Source organism: Panthera onca, chromosome C2 (assembly GCF_046562875.1).
Source record: "Panthera onca isolate mPanOnc1 chromosome C2, mPanOnc1 haplotype 2, whole genome shotgun sequence".
NCBI lineage: Eukaryota > Metazoa > Chordata > Mammalia > Carnivora > Felidae > Panthera > Panthera onca.
Window position 1 is genome coordinate 65,134,589 of NC_138347.1, and position 18,769 is coordinate 65,153,357.

Genomic DNA, 18,769 nt, shown 5'->3' on the forward strand with positions numbered 1-18,769 from the left:
CGGGCAGGGGCGGCGCCCGCGCACCCGGAAGAGCCTGCGCGCCGAGGCCAAACAAAGCCCTCGAGCAGCGACGTGCGCGCCCCTGAAGGTCACCTAGGCGACCAACTCGGCCAGACCCACAGCGTCTGGCAACCTAGACCAGCAGGGCAGAAGATGGAAGAACCTCTCAAAGAGGCTCCTCCGGAGTCCTTGGGACCTGAAAGCACAGCCAAGTCCCCAGATGACAGCAGGACAGACAACCAGGAAGACAACTGGCAGAACCAGCATGAAGAAGAGGTAGATGACCAGAATGATCACAGAAGGGCTGAGCAGGCTGCCCAAAGAGTGTCTGGACAGACTGACCATAAAGTATATGAACCCACTGGTGGCCAAACATCTGACCAGGCTGATCTCAGAACATACAACCGTGCTGATGTTGCTCAGGGTGGTGCATTTGATCAGGATGACCAAAGAATGTATGAGAAGACATCTGGCCAAGCCCATCATGACAGCCAGATGTCTCTTCTGCGTGAACAAAGAACTTCCCTACAGATTGAACACAGAAGGTCCAGCCAGGCTGAAGGAAGAGCTGATGGACAGATTGACCGCAGAATGTCCAACCAGACTGAAGGAAGTTCTTCTGAGCAGATTGACAGTAGGGTGTCTAACCAATCTGACCAAAGAACTTCTGAACAGATTGACCATAGATTGTCTGTCTCATCTGAACCAAGAGCCTCTGGACAGATTGACCACAGAATGTCCAGCCAAGCTGAGCGAAGAACTTCTGAACAGATTGACAGCAGATTGTGTGGCCTGGTTAAACGAAGAACTTCTGAACCGATTGGCTATATACCGTCTAACCAGGTTGACTCCAGAACGTCTATAAAGACTCACCACGAGGTATGCGAGGAAGCTATTGAACTAGCTGAACAGCAAACTGCTGACCAGGCTGAAAATAACGCTGATCACCTTACAGTGGACAAGACTGACTCCAGTGACTATTACAAGGTTGACCACTTAATGGATGAAGAGAATTACCCCAGAGAAGACTATCTGGCTGACTATGGAGCACCTGGCCAGTATGATGACAGAATATTTACGCAATCTGGTGACAATAAGGAGTCCAAAGAAGCTGAATTCAGAGTAGAACCCTGCAAATTTGAGGCCAGAGGAATAGACCAGGACAGTTCCCCAGTTTCAACTGAAACTGACACAGGAAGTGTAACCGGTCTGCAAGCATTTGACTCATTTAATACCAGATGCACCAGTAACTTCCAAGCAAAAGACCAAGCCTATTCCCAGAGATTTCCCTGTATCTCATCCAAGCTGGACTATACCATCGGTCAAGAAAAAACTAAAGCCATAGAAACCAAGCCTGTAGGTTAAAGGGGCATTTGATACCACCTGGGAAATTGGAGGCCAAGCCAGGGGCCTAGTGTGGTGGTATGAGGGCAGGACAGGAAGAGGGTGCATGTTGGATCAAAGATGAGGAATAACCTACACATCATGGTTTATTCAGGAAGGGCAGGAGAAGGGTGGGAAATAGATGGGTTGCGTCTTCTGCTACTGGAAGGCCATTCAGGAAGGATCAGTGAACCAGGATTCATGAGTCTTGGTTCTGCTGCTTACTGTGGGGCGCTAAGTCATTTCCCTTCTCTGGGCTTCTACCAAAGAAAAGGAATTTGGAGTCAATTGGAGGTCCTTGTGAAGGGAAAAGTATTTGAAGTAGATTGGAGATACCTTAGGTAGTTCCCGGGACTTGAGGTGCATTATATTGTCAGGAGGATCAGCCAGGTTTGTCATCATAATGTATCTTATCTCCAATTCCTGGTGTCCAGGTTCCATCAACACCAGATTCCAAAGATAAACAGCAACAATAACAACAAAGCTTCCTGGGGCTTTTCCATTTATTAAAGACTCTCTGGGGGTGGGGGTGGAGGGTATATTTCTATTGCAGGATGATATTCCAGAATACCAAGAAGGAAAGAGGCCTCTTGGATACAGTCAGACTTCTAGGAGACAATTCCCTCCTATCGTATACGAAGATCCTTATCAAGTTGCACTACGATACATGGAGAAACACCACATTCTGCAAATATTCCAGGTAAATCTCTCAATCCCTTTCTTTAAGAGCGAGTTTTATAGTAATTACAATGTAAAAAACAAACTTGGACCTGGATTTTAGAGGTACAAGAATGGCCTTTGTTTATAAAAGGGATATAATCTCATTGAGAAGTCAGCAAATGCACTAAGATGTATTCAACCAAAAGTAGTAAATGATAAACACCAAAGAATGCTACTTACCATGATGTAAAGCCCTTTAGAGGGATTAGAGATCAGGCAGGTTAGTTGATATGGAAAAACATGGCCAAGGGTTAAAGTTTGAGTCAGACTGGGAAGGAAGGACAAAATATTGGCATTTGAGAGAAAAAAAGCTTTTTCAGCCAGGTATGTAATACTTTCAAAAGATGCCAACCTGTGACCATCTAAAAACCTGCATTCTTTAGGGGGGAAAAGAAGTAGTGAAAAGTTGCTTTTAATTCTTTGACCTCCAGAGATGGGGCTGGAGCCTCTTTTAAACTATGACATTTCCATGGCCAATATAGAATTATAAGAGATTATCACATTTATAACATTTTTGGGTTTTGGTGGGTTTTTGTTTTTGTTTGCCTGACATATTTATTTTTATGTTAATATTATTAACCAACGAGGCACATGTGTGTATATTAAAATGTGCACGTGTAGTAACTTTGTGGTTAGAAAGGTGGAAAGTAAGACTGGCCCATCTCAAATGAAAACATTTAAACTAGAAAAAAAAAATCCACTTTACTGGAGAAACTTAAGTTTAAAGAAGTAGGGTATGGAAGCAAGAGCACAAATTATGCAATCTGTTAGCCCAAAGCTTCAACCTAACTTTGCCACTTCTCATCTTTGTGATTTGGAGAAAATTAATAAACAGTGAATCTCAATTTCCCCATATAAAACAGAGATGAGTGATTTTACTTCATTAACCCTGCTCTCTGCCTTTTCTTTCTTAAAATGTCCTTTTGTGGGAGAGTGCTAATGGCTGGGTTTTCTGGCTTTAATCAAAGAACTACTAATTATTAAACTGAAGGAGGAAAGCTGTTGAAGAAAGTACAATTCAAATTATTCTATAATTTTCTTCATCTGCCAAGGAAAAATAATACTTGCGAATGCAACGTTATTGTAAGAAAAATTAGTTATCAAATATGTGCTCAATAGAAACATATATGAAATACATAATTGGCATGGTGCATTTAACGGATGTTAACTATTTTATACCTGGAACTTGCCCCACTGTTATTCCCTGCAAATGAGAATTCTGCTTATACTTTATTCTGATGTTTTGGGTTATTAAACAACAACAAAGTATGGAAGTGAATTTCTGAAGTTTTGTATATGTTTTCTCATTTATCATTACAAACACTAAATATCTTTTTCACCTTTTTAGAATCAGATGGCTCACAGGGAAGTTTCTATGTAAAGATATATAGTGTTTTTAATTTATTCAAAAGGCTTTTCTTTTAAATAAAGGGATTAATTCACTAATTTCTCAGTCTAGCAAAATCAGAATTCTCAAAACAAAAACTTTGTCCAAAACTGTCTCAGTACCTGTTTGATCTTGGAACTAGAAAAGTATCCATTGCTATTATTGCTAAATTTTTATTCCTCTAAATTTTACCATAATTTGCCTGATTTTATGACTAGTAAGAAAGTAATTTGTCACTTTGTAGAGATACATGAATTTCTTTAAAAGGCTATGGTGCACACTAGGTCAGTGCATGAGATTTCTTCACATATAACCTAACCACATTACTTTAGTTCAGAACCATAATGCCATGCCTCATGCTCTTTCTCAGCAGATCACTGAAAACTTAGTCTATGAAAAGCCAGAGGACCCCCTGAGTTTTATGCTGTACCAGGTATGGAACAGGAGAAAAAGAACAATGTTTTAATTCTATTTATTACAATAAAGATAGCACACATACACATGTACAAAACAAGACATGTACAACTCACTAGATTATCATGAAGGGAGCACTTAAAAAAATTTTTTTTACATTTATTTATTTTTGAGAAACAGAGTGAGACAAAGCGTGAGTGGGGGAGGGGCAGAGAGACAAGGAGACCCAGAATCTGAAGCAGGCTCCAAGCCGTGAGCAAGCAGTCAGCACAGAGCCTGATGCAGGGCTTGAACCCACAAACTGTGAGATCATGACCTGAGCTGAAGTCAGATGCTCAACCAACTGAGCCACCCAGGTACCCCATGAAGGGAGCACTTTTAAAGCGTTGAATGCTAATGTCTTTTTAGCATTAGCTGTTTTGATGGGTAAATAGTAATCACTGCAACTTTGATCTGCTTTTTCTGATTACTAAGGCGGTTGCATACCTTGTCATTTGTCTATTGGCCATTTGGAAATAACTTCTTTTTCTATGGCATTTTTTGTCTTTTTCTTACTCATTTAAAACAGTTTTATATGTATTCTAGAAAATCATAAACCTTTGTTGTGTTTGTTGCATGTTTCTTCTCCCACTTTATGCCTTCCCTTTTTATCTCCTAAAGGTATCCTTTGATAAACAGAAATTCTTAATTTTGATATAGTCAACCTTAACAACCTTTTAAATTTATGATTATCACTTCTGCTGTCCTATTTTAGAAGTGTCTCCTTAGTCCAAACTCCTGACCGTAGCCCCCTATATTATCTCAGAAGTTTGTGGAATTTCTTTGGCAGGCTGGAGGAGTTAAATTTTGTTTATTTTGTCTTTGACATTGATCTCCAGTCAGTTTGGGATTGATTTTGTGTAGGCTGTGAGGAGGGGTCAAGTTTCATTTTCTGTTCTAAGCAGACATCCAGTTGACCCAGCACCTTTTATGTAAAAGACCATATGTCCCATACTGCTTTTTATTTGATTCTGATGGTATATTTGTCTATCCTTGCTCCATACAAGACTGTCTTAATTCATATGCCTTAAAATAAGTCATAATATCTGTCAGAACAAGTCCTCATATCTTATTTTTCTTTAAAAATATCTTGGATATTCTTAGGCCTGTCCATTCCCATATCAATATTTACAATTATTTGTCAAGTCATACACACATACACAATCAGAAGCACACACTGGGGGGATTTTTACTAGGGTTTCATTGAATCTGTAGATCAATTGGGGAAGAAGGAATAGCTTGACATGATGAGTGTTTCCAGTCCTTTATCCTCTCCATTTATTTATGTCTTTAATTTGTCTCAGTATATTTATTCTTTGCACAAAGGTTTTATATATTTTTGATAGACTTATTTGTAGGTATTTTATAATTTTGATGTTATTGGAAATAGAATTTTTTAAAAATTTCGTGTTCTAATTCCTGGCATATAGGTATACAGCCATTTTTTTTTTTTTTTTGTTGATCTTATATCCAGCAACCTTTCTAAACTCAACTTATTAATTCTAAACATGTATTTGTAGATACTTTGGGTGTTTCCATATACAGTCATATCATTTACAAATAGTGACAGTTTTATTTGATCTTTCCAATCTTTATCCTTTTTCCCTCCTTGTCTTACTGCATGTATTATGTATCTTCTCTTTATCCCTTCAGATCTACCTTTTTCTCTTTTCTGTTGTACAAAGTAGCTAATCCATATGGACTAGATCAACAGGCTCTCATTCCTTCTGACTTCCAGCTGGGTTAACCCAATGGGAAACCTAGAGGAAGATTGGAAGCAGGAAAGAAGGTGAAATCAGGTTTATTTCCCTGGCCTTTTCCCTTATGATCTGTCTTGAGTTGTCTGGAGGTCACTGCTCCTCTCAAGGCATCTTTTTATATGATTCTTTGTTTCTGAATTTCAGTAATGTCCTCTCTTCTGACCTTCGAGGTTAAGAGGTTAGCTCCACTTTTACTAGTTTTGGATTATTGTGTTATCTCCTGTGACTCCCCTATGCCTAATTCTTTTAAACAAACCCTTTCTGGATGAATCTTCATTGAATTCTTCTTTTTTTTTCAATGTTTATTTACCTTTTTGAGAGAGAGAGAGAGAGCGAGACAGCGTGAGCAGGGGAGGAGCAGAGAGGGAGGGAGACACAGAATCTGAAGCAAGCTCCAGGCTGAGCTGTCAGCACAGAGCCCGACGCAGGGCTCAAATTCACAAGCCATGAGATCAAGACCTGGGCCGAAGTCAGATGCTCAACTGACTGAGGCACCCAGGCGCCCCTAATTCTTCTATTTTGAATGTGCCATCTATTTCCTGTCGGGACACTGACTGATATAGTACACTAGTTAGGGATCTCCAGTAGAATCAGTATTGAATTGAAGTAGGTACAGTGGTTCACCTTGCTTGCTCTTGATCTTGTTTTAAAAAAGTTTTCCCTTTTTAAGTATGCTGTTTGCTCCGTTTTATAGATACTATTAATCATATTAAGGAAGTTCTCATCTAGTCTGTTTTCTGAGAGTTTTTCATCACGAATCATTAAGTTTTGTCAAATTATTTTTCTATATCTATTGTGATGACTGCGTGATTTTTCTCCCTTACTTTGGTAATGTAGTAAACTATATCTATTTTCATTTAAAAAACTTTTCAAGCATACGTGCAGAAAATTACACAGATAAAAACTGTACATCTTGACTAATTATCACTAATTGGCTAAACCCATGAAACCACCAGTCAAGTCGAGAGATAGAACGTTACCAGCTCCTCAGAATCCCACGTGGCACCTGAGTCTAATCACTACCCTTTCTCTTCTATAAAATAACCACTATTCTGACTTCTAGATTAGTTTGGCTTTTTTAGATTTTTGTGTAAATGAAATTAAATATTATGTACTATTTGGCGGCTGGCTTCTTTTGATCAACAGTATGTTTATGAGATTCATTCATCTTATGCATATTCATTCCTTTTCATTTCTGTAGTTTCTTTTTTTAAAAAAATTTTTTAGGGGCGCCTGGGTGGCTCAGTCGGTTAAGCGGCCGACCTCGGCTCAGGTCATGATCCCGCGGTCCGTGAGTTCAAGCCCCGCGTCGGGCTCTGTGCTGACAGCTCAGAGCCTGGAGCCTGTTTCAGATTCTGTGTCTCCCTCTCGTTGACCCTCCCCTGTTCATGCTCTGTCTCTCTCTGTCTCAAAAAATAAATAAATAAATAAATAAATAAATAAAATTTTTTTTAACATTTATTCAGTTTTGAAAGGCAGAGAGAGACAGAGCGCAAATGGGGGAGGGGCAGAGAGAGAGGGAGACACAGAAACAGAAGCAGGCTCCAGGCTCTGAGCTATCAGCACAGAGCCCGACGTGGGGATCAAACTCACAGACCGCGAGATCATGACCTGAGCCGAAGTCGGCCACTTAACCGACTGAGCCACCCAGGCACCCCTCATTTCTGTAGTTTCTATTCTGAGTTAGAGTTTTGGTTGTGATGAACAATGCTGCAGTGAACATTTGTGTACTTATTTCTTGGTGCACATGTACATTCATTTCTACTGGGTTCATACCTAGAAATGGGACTACTAAGTCCTAGGGTATTGACATAAGTTCAGCTTTAAAAGATGGCTGCCAAAAGGTTCACCAAAGTACTCTGATCAGTTTATATTCTCATTTAAAGTGAATTGTTGCAGTTTTCTTCATGTATCTTGTGCTGTGGTCCTTTGAACTTTTACGAATTGTGGACTCATTCTATTTGGAAAATTTTCAGCCGCTATTTCTTCAAACATTTTTCTGTCCCTGCCTCCTCCTCTAGGAACTCCAATTATACATATAATGGGCCACTTGAAGTTCATTCTCTGTTTATTAAATTTTTCCCTTTGTATCATTTTAGATACTTTCTATCACTGTGTCTTCAGGTTTACTAATCTTCTGCAGTGTCTAAAGTACCATTAATAATAAAATGCCAGTGTATTTTTCACTACATACATTATAAGTTTTGTAGTTTCATCCCTAGGAGTTTAGTTGGTGTCTTTTGTAGAGTGTTGATATCTCTACTTTACTTTTTTTTTTTTTTTAATGTTTATTTATTTTGAGAGAGAAAGACAGAGAAAGAGCATAAGGGGGAAGGGCAGAGAGATAGACACAGAATCTGAAGCAGACTCCATGCTCTAAACCGTCAACACAGAGCCTGATGCAGGGCTCAAACTCACAAGCCGTGAGATCATGACCTGAGCCAAATTTGGACACTCAACTGACTGAGCCACCTAGGCACCCCTCTACTTTACTTTTTAAACAGAGAATGCAGTTATGATAACTGTTTTTATTTTCCTGCTTCTTTATATGCCTAGCAATTTTTTTATTGAGATATAATTGACACATGATATTGTATTAGTTGTAGGTATATGCCTGGTAATTTTTGATTGGTGTAAGATAATTATGAATTTTGCCTTTCTGGGTGCTGGATTTTTGTTGTTGTTTTCCTGTAAATGTTCTTGGACTTTATTTTGGGGCCTAGCTAATTAACTTGGAAAAAGCTTGATCTTTTCAGATTTTGCTTTTAAGATTTTTTTTTAGAGTGGAGCAGATCAGTTTTCAGTTTAGGGCTAATTAGTCCCCACTACTGAGACAAGACCCTTTTGAGTATTTCACCCAATGCCCCATGAATCATGAGGTTTTCTAGTTTGACTGGTGGTAATAGGCACTATTCCTGGGTTGGTTCTTTCCATGGCCTCTGGTAGTTTTCTCATATACATGCACTGATCTATATGCAAGGGATTACTGGAAGGGGACCTTCTGCAGATTTCCAGAGTTCTTTCTGTACCATTCTCTCCTCTCTGGCACTCTGCCCTGTGACCATAACTGTCTTGATTTCCCTAGGATTTCAGCTCCATCATCTCAACTCAAGGGTCTGCAGGGTTCCTGTTGGGTTCTCTTTTCCTACACACTAAGGCCAGGAAATTTTCTGAAAACTGTAAGGTACATGCATTTATGATTATTATGTCTTTCTGATTAACTGACTCTTTTATCGTTATGAAATGTCTATCTTTCTCCTTGGTTATATTCTTTGCCTTGAAGTTTTATTTATTGAAGTTTATTTCCCCTCATATTAATATAGCCAGCCCAGCCTTACAGTTTACTTGGTATATATTTTTTCATCCATTTACTTGCAACCTAACAATGCTTTATATTTAAATTGTGTCTCTTGTAAGTACCACATAGTTGGGTCTTTCTTATCTTTTATGATAATCTCTACTTTTTAACTGAACCATTTAGAACAAGGGTAGGCAAACTGTGGGCTACCTGTTTTTAAATGGCCCAAAAGCTACGAAAGAATTTGCCCTTTTAAAGTGGTTAAATTGGGGCATCTGGGTGGCTCAGTTGGTTAAGCGTCCAACTTCACCTCAGGTCATGGTCTCTCCATTCGTGAGTTTGAGTCCCACATTGGGCTCTGTGCTGACAGCTCAGAGCCTAGAGCCTGCTTTGGATTCTGTGTCTCCCTCTCTCTGTCTGCCCCTCCCCTGCTCACAGTCTGTCTCTCTCTGTCTCTCAAAAATGAATAAATGTTAAAAAAATATTTTTAAATGGGGCGCCTGGGTGGCTCAGTCGGTTGAGCGTCCGACTTCGGCTCAGGTCACGATCTCACGGTTTGTGAGTTCAAGCCCCGTGTCAGGCTCTGTGCTGACAGCTCAGAGCCTGGAGCCTGCTTCAGATTCTGTGTCTCCCTCTCTCTCTGCCCCTCCCCCACTCATTCTCTCTCTCTCTCTCTCTCTCTCTCTCTCTCTCTCTCTCAAAAATAAACATTAAAAAAATTTTTTTAATTTTTTTTAAATAAAGTAGTTGAAGAAGGAGGAGAAGAGGGGGAGAAGAAAAAGAGAAGAGAAGTAAATGAAAGAAGGGGAAGGGGGAGGTGAATTCAGCAGCAGCAACAGATATTTTGTGTACTGCAATGCTAAAATGTGTATTATTCAGCTCTTTTCAGAAAAAGTTTGCCACCTCCTGGTTTAAACCATCAGTGTTTAACCTAATTATCAATATGGTTGAATTTAGAGCTCTCATTTTATTTGTTTTCTTTTTATGTCTTATTCTTCTGTTCCTCTTTTATTGCCTTCTCTTGGATTATTTGAATAAATTTAGTATTCTACTTTAATTTATGTATTGGCTTTAGCTATACCTCCTATTATTTTTTAATGATCACTCTAGGAATTACAATATATATCCCTAACGTTTCACTGTATATATATATACAGATATATATACATATATATATATACATATATATATGTATATGTATATATATACATGTATATACATATATACACACATATGTATACGTATATATGTATATGTATATATATACATATATATACACACGTATATATACGTATATATGTATATGTATATATATACATATATACACACACACACACACATACACATACATATATATGTGTGTATATATGTATACACATAGAGAGAGGGAGAAAAAAAGTAATCTTTTACATTTATCCAGATAATTGCTATTTCTAATGTTTTTCATTCATTTGTGAATTTCCATGTTTCTCTCTGAAATTATTTCATTTCAACCTGAAAAACTTCTTTCAGCCTCTTTTGCTTGCTGCTGGCAGAGAACACTCTTGGTTTTCCTTTATCTGAAAATCTATCACACATTCTTGTAGAACATTTTTGCTGGATATAGAATTCTGAATTGCCTTGTCCAGCTCTTAAAAATGTAGTTTCATCACTTTCTGGCCTTCATAGTTTCAGAGGAGAAATCCACAGTCATCCAAATTGTTGTTCCCCTGTATATAGTGTCCCATTTTTCTCTGGCTGCCTTCACAATCTTGTCATTTTCTTTAGTTTCCAGAGGTTTTATCATGATGTTCATTGGAATTCATAATTCTGGGAGTTAGCTGAGCTGCTTGAATCTTTTTTTTAAGGTGTTTTTAAATTTATTTATTGAGAGAGAGAGAGAGAGAGAGAGAGAGAGAGAGAGAAAGTGAGAGACAGCACAAGCCAGGGAGAGACAGGGAGAGAAGGAGACAGAGAATCCCAAGCAGGCTCCACATTACCAGTGCAGAGCCCGATGTGGGGCTTGAATTCATGAATCACAAGACTATGACTTGAGCTGAAACGAAGAGTTGGATGCTTAACTGACGGAGCCACCCAGGCACCCCTGAGCTGCTTAAATCTTATAAATTTACACCTTTCACCAAGTTTTGGAAGTTGGCTCAGGCAGGTATTTTCCTGCCCCATACTCTATTTTCCTCTTCTCTTTTTGATACTCAAATTAACCTTATATTAGACCTTTTAATATTATCCCACAGATCCCTAAATTCTGCTCATTTCTTTTAACTTTTCTTGCTCTCCAGATCAAATAACTCCTTGGCTCCATTTTCAAGTTCACTGGCTCTTCTGTCATCTATATTCTGCTCTTAAGCCCATCCAGTGAATTTTTTATTTTTCAGTTCTAAAATATCTTTTCAGTTTTCTTTATTTTGTATTTATTTTCTGTGATATTTTATATTTTCTTTGATTTCCAGTATGTTTGACTTTACTTAACTGAACACAGTTATAATAGGTGCTTTAAAAACACTTATCTGATAACCTCAACATTGGATCATCTTGGAGTTGGCATCTGTTGATTGTCTTTTCCATTTATTTTCCAAAAAAAAAATAAAGTTTTATTGTGGTAATGACTTTTAACATGAGATCTACCCTCTTAACAAATTATTAAGTGTACCACACATTATTGGTGACCATAGGTATAATTTTGTATAGGAAATCTCTACAGTTTATTCCTCTTGCTTAACTGAAACTTTATGCCCACTAATTAGTAACTCCCCATTTTCCCCTGCCCCAAGCTCCTGACAACCATCATTCCACTCTTTGATTCTATGACTTTGCACTTTAGATACCTCATGTAGTGGAATGATGCAGTATTTGTCTTTCTGTGAGTGGGTTATTTTAATTAGCATAATGTCCTCATTCATCCATGTTGTCACATATTGCAGAATTTTCTTCTTTTTTGAGACTGACTAGAATTTTATTACATGTATGTACCACATTGTCTTTATTCATTTATCTGTTGATTGACATTTATATTATTTACACGTCTTGGCTATTATGAAAACAGTGCTCCAATGATCATATCTCTTCAAGATCCTGATTTCAATTCTGTTGGATAAATAGAGCAATCCCAGAAGTGGTATTTCTATTTTTAATTTTTTGAGGAATCTCCATACTGTTTTCCATAGTGGCTACACAATTTTTGCATTCCACCAATAGCAGGAAAGGCTCCAATTTCTCCACATTTATTGTCTTTGTTGTTTTGGTAATAGTTATCCCAACTAGTGTGCAATAATGTCTCATGGTGGTTGTTGATTTGCATTTCCCTGATGATTAGTGACATTGAGCATTTTTTCATATACCTGTTGGTCATTTGTATGTCTTCTTTGCAGAGATGTCCACTGAAGTCCTTGGTCCATTTTTAAAGTAGGTTATTAGGGTTTTTGTTTTTTGTTTTACTATTGAATGGTAGGAATTACAATATATATTTGGGAAATAAACTCCCTATATGGTTTGCAAATATTTTCTCCCATTCTGTAGGTGGGAGATTGATTGTTTCTTTTACTATGTGGAAGAATTTTAATTTGGTGTACTCCCACCTATTTAATTTTGTTGCATGTGCTTTGGGTGTCATATCCATGAAATAATTGCCAAGACCAATGTCATGAAGCTTTCCCTCTATGTTATTTTCTAGGAATCTTACAGTTTCAGATCTTATGTGTTAGTCTTTAACCCATTTTGATGATTTTTATTAAGGATCCAATTTCATTCTTTCCTGTTTTCCCAGCAACATTTGTTGCAAAAAGGTTCCTTTCCCTCTTGTGTATCTTTGGCACCCTGTTGAAGATCAGTTGACTGTATATGTATGGATTTATTTCTGGGATCTCTATTCTGTTTTCTACTGACCTATATATCTGTGTTTATACTATACCATATTGTTTTGATTACTATAGCTTTGTAATATATTTTGGAATAAAGAAGTGTGATGCCTCCATCTTTGTTCTTTTTTCTCCAGCTTAATTTGGCTATTCAAGGTCTTTGGTGGTTCTATAAGAATTTTAGAATTCTTTTTTTCTACTTCAACATTTATCAGAAGAATATGGTGGAATTCAGTCTACACAACATAGTATTCATAACAGTCAGACTACAATCTAAAATTATTCTACTTACATGGATGCCTGGGTGGTTCAGTTGGTTAAGTGTCCAACTCTTGATATTAGCTCAGGTCATGATCATATGGTTTGTGAGAACCAACCTCATGTTGGGTTCTGCACTGACAGTGCTGAGCCTGCTTGGGATTCTCTCTCTCTCTCCCACTCTCTCTACTGCACCCCCCCCAACTCACTCATATGTGCTCTCTCAAAATAAACACTTAGAAATAAAATAAAATAATTCTACTTACAGAAAACCTAGAATATACAACCCATTTTAAGTGGAAAAGATGATTTCTTCCTTTTTGATTTGGTTGCCTTTTATTTCTTTGTCTTGCCTAATTGCTCAGACTATGACTTCTAGTACTATGTTCAAGTGGTAAGAGTGGGTATTTTTGCCTTGCTCCTGATCTTAGAGGAAAAGATTTTATCACCACTAAGTATGATGTTGGCTATGGGCCTTTCATAGATGGCCTTTATTATGTTGAGGTAACTTCCTTCTATTCCTGCTTTGTTAAGAGTTTTTGTCATGAGAGGGTGCTAAATTTTGTCAAATGCCTTTTCTGGATCTATTAACATAATCATCTGATTTTTATCCTTTATGTTGTGAATGTGGTGTATCACATTAACTGATTTTAATTCATAGTACATAGCTGTTATTTGCAGGATTCATTTTTTTAAGTTTATTTTATTTTGAAAGAGTGACAGAGAGTATGAGTGGGGGAGGAGCAGAGACTAGAAGAGAGAGAATCACAAGCAGGCTCCATGCTGTGAGCTCAGAGCCCGACACAGGGCTCGATCTCATGAAGTGTGAGACCGTGAACTGAGCTGAAATCAAGAGTCGGGTGCTTAACTGACTGAGCCACTAGTTGCCCCTGCAGGATTCATTTTTTGAGTGCTTACTCTTGCATATAGGAAGCAGATCTTACTTTTTTGTATAAAACATATGCATTTAAGGTTTTATCACATAAGTTTAACTACATGGTATTTTCACTTACTTCAAAATAGTTTCTAATTTTCATTATGTTTCTTGTTCAACTCATGGGGTTAGAGACATTATTTATATAAATTATTAAATATTGGATTTTCTAATTTCCCTTTGATTAATGACTTCTAAGCCAATTGCACTTCACTCATAAAACAAGATTTCAAATATTTGAAATGTATTGATTGGCTTTATGATGCAACATATGTTTAACTATTAATGAATTACTTAAAATTGAAAAAAACTTATTCTGAAATTATTAGGAAGTGTTTTAAATATATCTATTTGACCAAGTTTGCTAAATATGTTGTTCATGTCTTCCAATATGACTGTCGATTTGCCTGTCTCCTATAGTTCTGTTAATTTATGCTATTTGTATGTACTTAAGATTATGTTATGAGATACATATGAATTAGAATTCGTATATCTTTCCGGTAAATTGAACTACTTTTCATTAAAAGATATAATGAACTTTGACTTCTTGGCTCATAGTCAATGTTTAAATGACATGGATTTTTCCATCCTTATTACTTTTAACTGACTGTCCTTAAGTTTTAGATGCTTTTTAAATTTTTATCATTATTTAAATCTGACAAGCTTTTAATTTAGCTCATATATATTTGATGTTATTAAAGATACATGTGGATTTACATCTATTGTCCAACCATATGCTGTCTATTAGTTCTACCTGTTCTATTTCTTTTCCTCTACTTTTGCCTTCTTTTATCACTCCATTTTTTCTATTAGTTTAGAAGTTATACACTCTTAATTTTTTCTGTTTCCCATTAGGATGATTTCAAAAAATTAATAGACTTTATATTTTTAGAGCAGTTTTTAGGTTTGCAGAAAAAATGATCAGAAAGTACAGTGAGTTCTTGGGGTGCCTGGGTGGCTCTGTCGGTTGAGCATCTGACTTCGGCTCAGGTCATGATCTTGCAGTTTGTGAGTCTGAGCCCCGCACTGGGCTCTGTGCTGACGGCTCAGAGCCTGGAGCCTGCTTCGGATTCTGTGTCTCCTCCTCTCTCTGCCTCTCCCCTGCTCATGCACTGTCTCTCTCTGTCTCTCAATAATAGATAAACATTAGAAAAAAAATTAAGAAAGTACATTGAGTTCTCATTTACTCCCTTCTCCTTTCCCGATTTTCTACCTCTAATTTCCCCTATTATTGATACCTTGAATTAGTGTGCTACACTTCTTATAGTGATGAGCCAATACTGATACATTATTATTAACTGATGTCCGTGGTTTATGTTAGGATTCTCTCTTTGTGTTGTGAATTCTATAGGTTTTGGCAAATGTATATGATATGTACCTATAATTACAGTATCAAACAGAATAGAGTCACTGTCATAATAATTTTTAATATTTTATTATTTCCCCTAGAAATTGCAACAGGTATTCTTGATTTATCAAAGTCTAAATTATTTGTCTTGGTCAGTAGAAGGACTTTTGTAGTTTAAATTTCTATGTATTTTAACATCACAAGATAACAGTAATTCCAAGTTGTCCAAAATTGCAAGTAGAAAAAAATTCTTTTTCATTCTCCTCAGGTACAGGAAATGATAGAAAACAGAGACAAATGTGAAACCTACAAAGAATGAATTTCTCCTCAACATTGTTTACAACCCTCAGTATCAACACTATGTTCTGTTTCTCACTCTGAAAAATGATTTTTGAATGGTCATTGGTAGTGATTCTGCCTAAATATGTCCTTAATTTTTAAGTAAAATCTATAAGCTGTCCACTTCAAAAATTCACATAAGTTACAGATACCTCAGGCTAATCATGCAAAATATATACATGTAATACTTATCCATGCATTGATATTTCAATACTCATTCCTCTAAAGCACTGCATAATAACAAGTTCACAAATCCCAAAGAAGATCAAAAAAAGAATATTAGCAATTTATATGTAGTTCTCATAAAGCATACAAATCTATCATGTCTCCAAACTGTGTATAAAATTTTCAATCAGAAAATGTGTGGAAAATAATTTTTAGCAGCACTTTTTTTCTCTCTTCATGGAAGGTGATTGTTGTAATCTCTTTTTTCTTGTTTCTTAATACCTCCAACATATTTTTACTATTTTCCTATTTGACCCCGCCTGTTACTTTCTGCCATTAGTGGATGTGATTTGATCTAATCCTAGGGATACCTCTCTTCTGATTTTTAACCTACAGCAAAATTCAAACATGTTATACTACTATGTGCATACCTATGGGAGAGGCAGAATCACACTTCCTCATTACCTTTATCCCCTGAAGAGTATCCACATTGCATGGAATGTGTAACCAGTAGAACTGGTATTTAAATGCAAAAGGCCTTAATATAGTCTGGTATGAGAGGACCTGCCCAGCATTCATAACTGAGATGATCATCTACTACTATTTTTGTAAGCTGAACCTGTTGTTTAATTTCTATTTCAACATTAAAGAATTGATTCTTTATACTGTTTAACTGCTGACTCGGTGTAATTATGTGGTTGCATTACAATGGATTAAGTTTCTGTTTGAACAATAAAGCACAAATCCTACTTTTTTTTTTAATACCTGAATGTCATTTCTAATAATTATACTTTTTAAAAAATCTCCTAATAACTTCAGAGTTTTATTTAGCTCCTTTAGTTGTCCATAAAACGTGCATGTGCTCAGACTCCACAAATGTTCTCCACTCAGATAAGGAATCTGTCTGTTGATTGTGGGCTAGCAAAACCAGGTGAAAGCTGGATAACCTGTGGGGAAAGTTTGAGTGATGTGACTAAGACTATAATTAATCAGTTGGTTGAACAAAATAACCCAGAGATGGAAGGGCCAACAATATCATTAGTGATCGAAAAGTTGGATGTTATCATTAACTTCTGAAATTAAGTATTAAATTTAGTTCACTGGTTTTCAGCCTGAATACCAGACAGCTTTGATGTATTTCTCAAAGCGGAACACTTCAGACCAGACCATCCCAGCCATCCAGCACTTTGCGTTAGCTTTCTCTGTGATATGTTTCACAAGTGTCATTTTGACCTTTTGCAGTGAGGCAGTGGACCAGAGGGGATGAGCTTGGTATGTATGGTCCCATGGTCCTGTCTGAACACATTTGACAGAAAAGAGAAAGAAGAAAAAGGGAGATTAAGCCTCACTTTCAGTGACTCAGGCTCTCTACTAAAAGAGCTGTCTAGTGTAGGAAACAAATTAACTGGAAGTATGTTCAGTTCTTAGTCCCTAAGTGCTAAGAAGTAGTCCCAGGCCCAGAGTAAACACCAGAGGTGAGAATATAGGTGGAAAGATCTGTTGGCTAGGAGGGGAAGTAGAGCCTTAGAGAAGGCCTTTCCAAGAGTAAAACTGACAGAAGACATGGCTGGCCATGTGGAATAAAAATGTAATGGGGAATAAAAGTTTCAGTGTCAGCACAGATCAGTGGAATAGACTAGAGACTCCAGAATTGGACCCACAAATGTAAGGCCAACTAATCTTTGACAAAACAGGAAAGAATATCCAATGGAAAAAAGTCTCTTTAACAAATGGTGCTGGGAGAACTGGACAGCAACATGCATAAGAATGAAACTAGACCACTTTCTTACACCATTCACAAAAATAAAATCAAAATGGATGAAGGACCTGAATGTGAGACAGGAAACCATCCAAACCCTAGAGAAGAAAGCAGGAAAAAACCTTCTGACGTCAGCCGCAGCAATTTCTTACTCGACACATCTCCAAAGGAAAGGGAATTAAAACCAAAATTAGCTATTGGGACCTCATGAAGATAAAAAGCTTCTGCACTGCAAAGGAAACAACAAAACTAAAAGGCAACCGACGGAATGGGAAAAGATATTTGCGAATGACATATCGGACAAAGGGCTAGTATCCAAAATCTATAAAGAGCTCACCAAACTCCACACCTGAAAAACAAATAATCCAGTGAAGAAATAGGCAGAAGACATGAATAGACACTTTTAAAGAAGACATCCAGATGGCCAACAGCCACATGAAAAGATGCTCAACGTCACTCCTCATTAGGGAAATACAAATCAAAACCACACTGAGATACCACCTCACACTGGTCAGAGTCGCTAAAATGAACACATCAGGAGACTGTAGATGCTGAAGAGGATGTGGAGAAAAGTGAACCCTCTTGCACTGTTGGTGGAATGCAAACTGGTGCAGCCACTCTGGAAAACAGTGTGGAGGTTCCTTAAAAAAATTAAAAATACATCTACCTTATGACCCAACAATAGCACTGCTAGGAATTTACCCAAGGGATATAGGAGTGCTGATACATAGGGGCACTTGTACCCCAATGTTTATAGCAGCACTTTCAACAATAGCCAAATTATGGAAAGAGACTTAAATGTCCATCAACTGATGAATGGATAAAGAAGATGTGGTTTATATATACAATGGAATACTACTTGGCAATGAGAAAGAATGAAATCTGGCCATTTGTAGCAAAATGGATGGAACTGGAGGGTATTCTGCTAAGTGAAGTAAGTCAGGCAGAAAAAGACAGATACCATATGTTTTCACTCATATGTGGATCCTGAGAAACTTAACAGAAGACCATGGGGGAGGGGAAGGGGGGGGAAAGTTACAGAGAGGGAAGGAGGCAAACCATAAGAGACTCTTAAATATTGAGAACAAACTGAAGGCTGATGGGGGTGGGA

The 18,769-nt window shown here is 37.4% G+C and overlaps 1 protein-coding gene across 1 annotated transcript; it reads left to right on the forward strand.

Annotated features, from left to right (window-relative positions):
- Positions 1-9: 9 nt before the first annotated feature.
- Positions 10-15,797, forward strand: TEX55 (testis expressed 55). The gene is made up of 5 exons (XM_060639929.3): positions 10-1,356; positions 1,937-2,083; positions 3,861-3,923; positions 8,789-8,887; positions 15,664-15,797. Exons 1-5 carry the CDS (start codon positions 154-156, stop codon positions 15,712-15,714), a joined length of 1,563 nt encoding a protein of 520 aa, XP_060495912.2. The 5' UTR covers positions 10-153; the 3' UTR covers positions 15,715-15,797.
- The last annotated feature ends 2,972 nt before the right edge of the window (positions 15,798-18,769 follow it).

Excerpts from the sequence above, each read along its gene's own strand:
- TEX55 (XM_060639929.3), top strand. The coding sequence starts at position 154 with ATGGAAGAACCTCTCAAAGAGGCTCCTCCGGAGTCCTTGGGACCTGAA. Across the intron at positions 1,357-1,936 it reads AAGCCATAGAAACCAAGCCT|GATGATATTCCAGAATACCA; the intron begins GTAGGTTAAAGG and ends TTTCTATTGCAG. Across the intron at positions 3,924-8,788 it reads TGAGTTTTATGCTGTACCAG|GATTTCAGCTCCATCATCTC; the intron begins GTATGGAACAGG and ends TGATTTCCCTAG.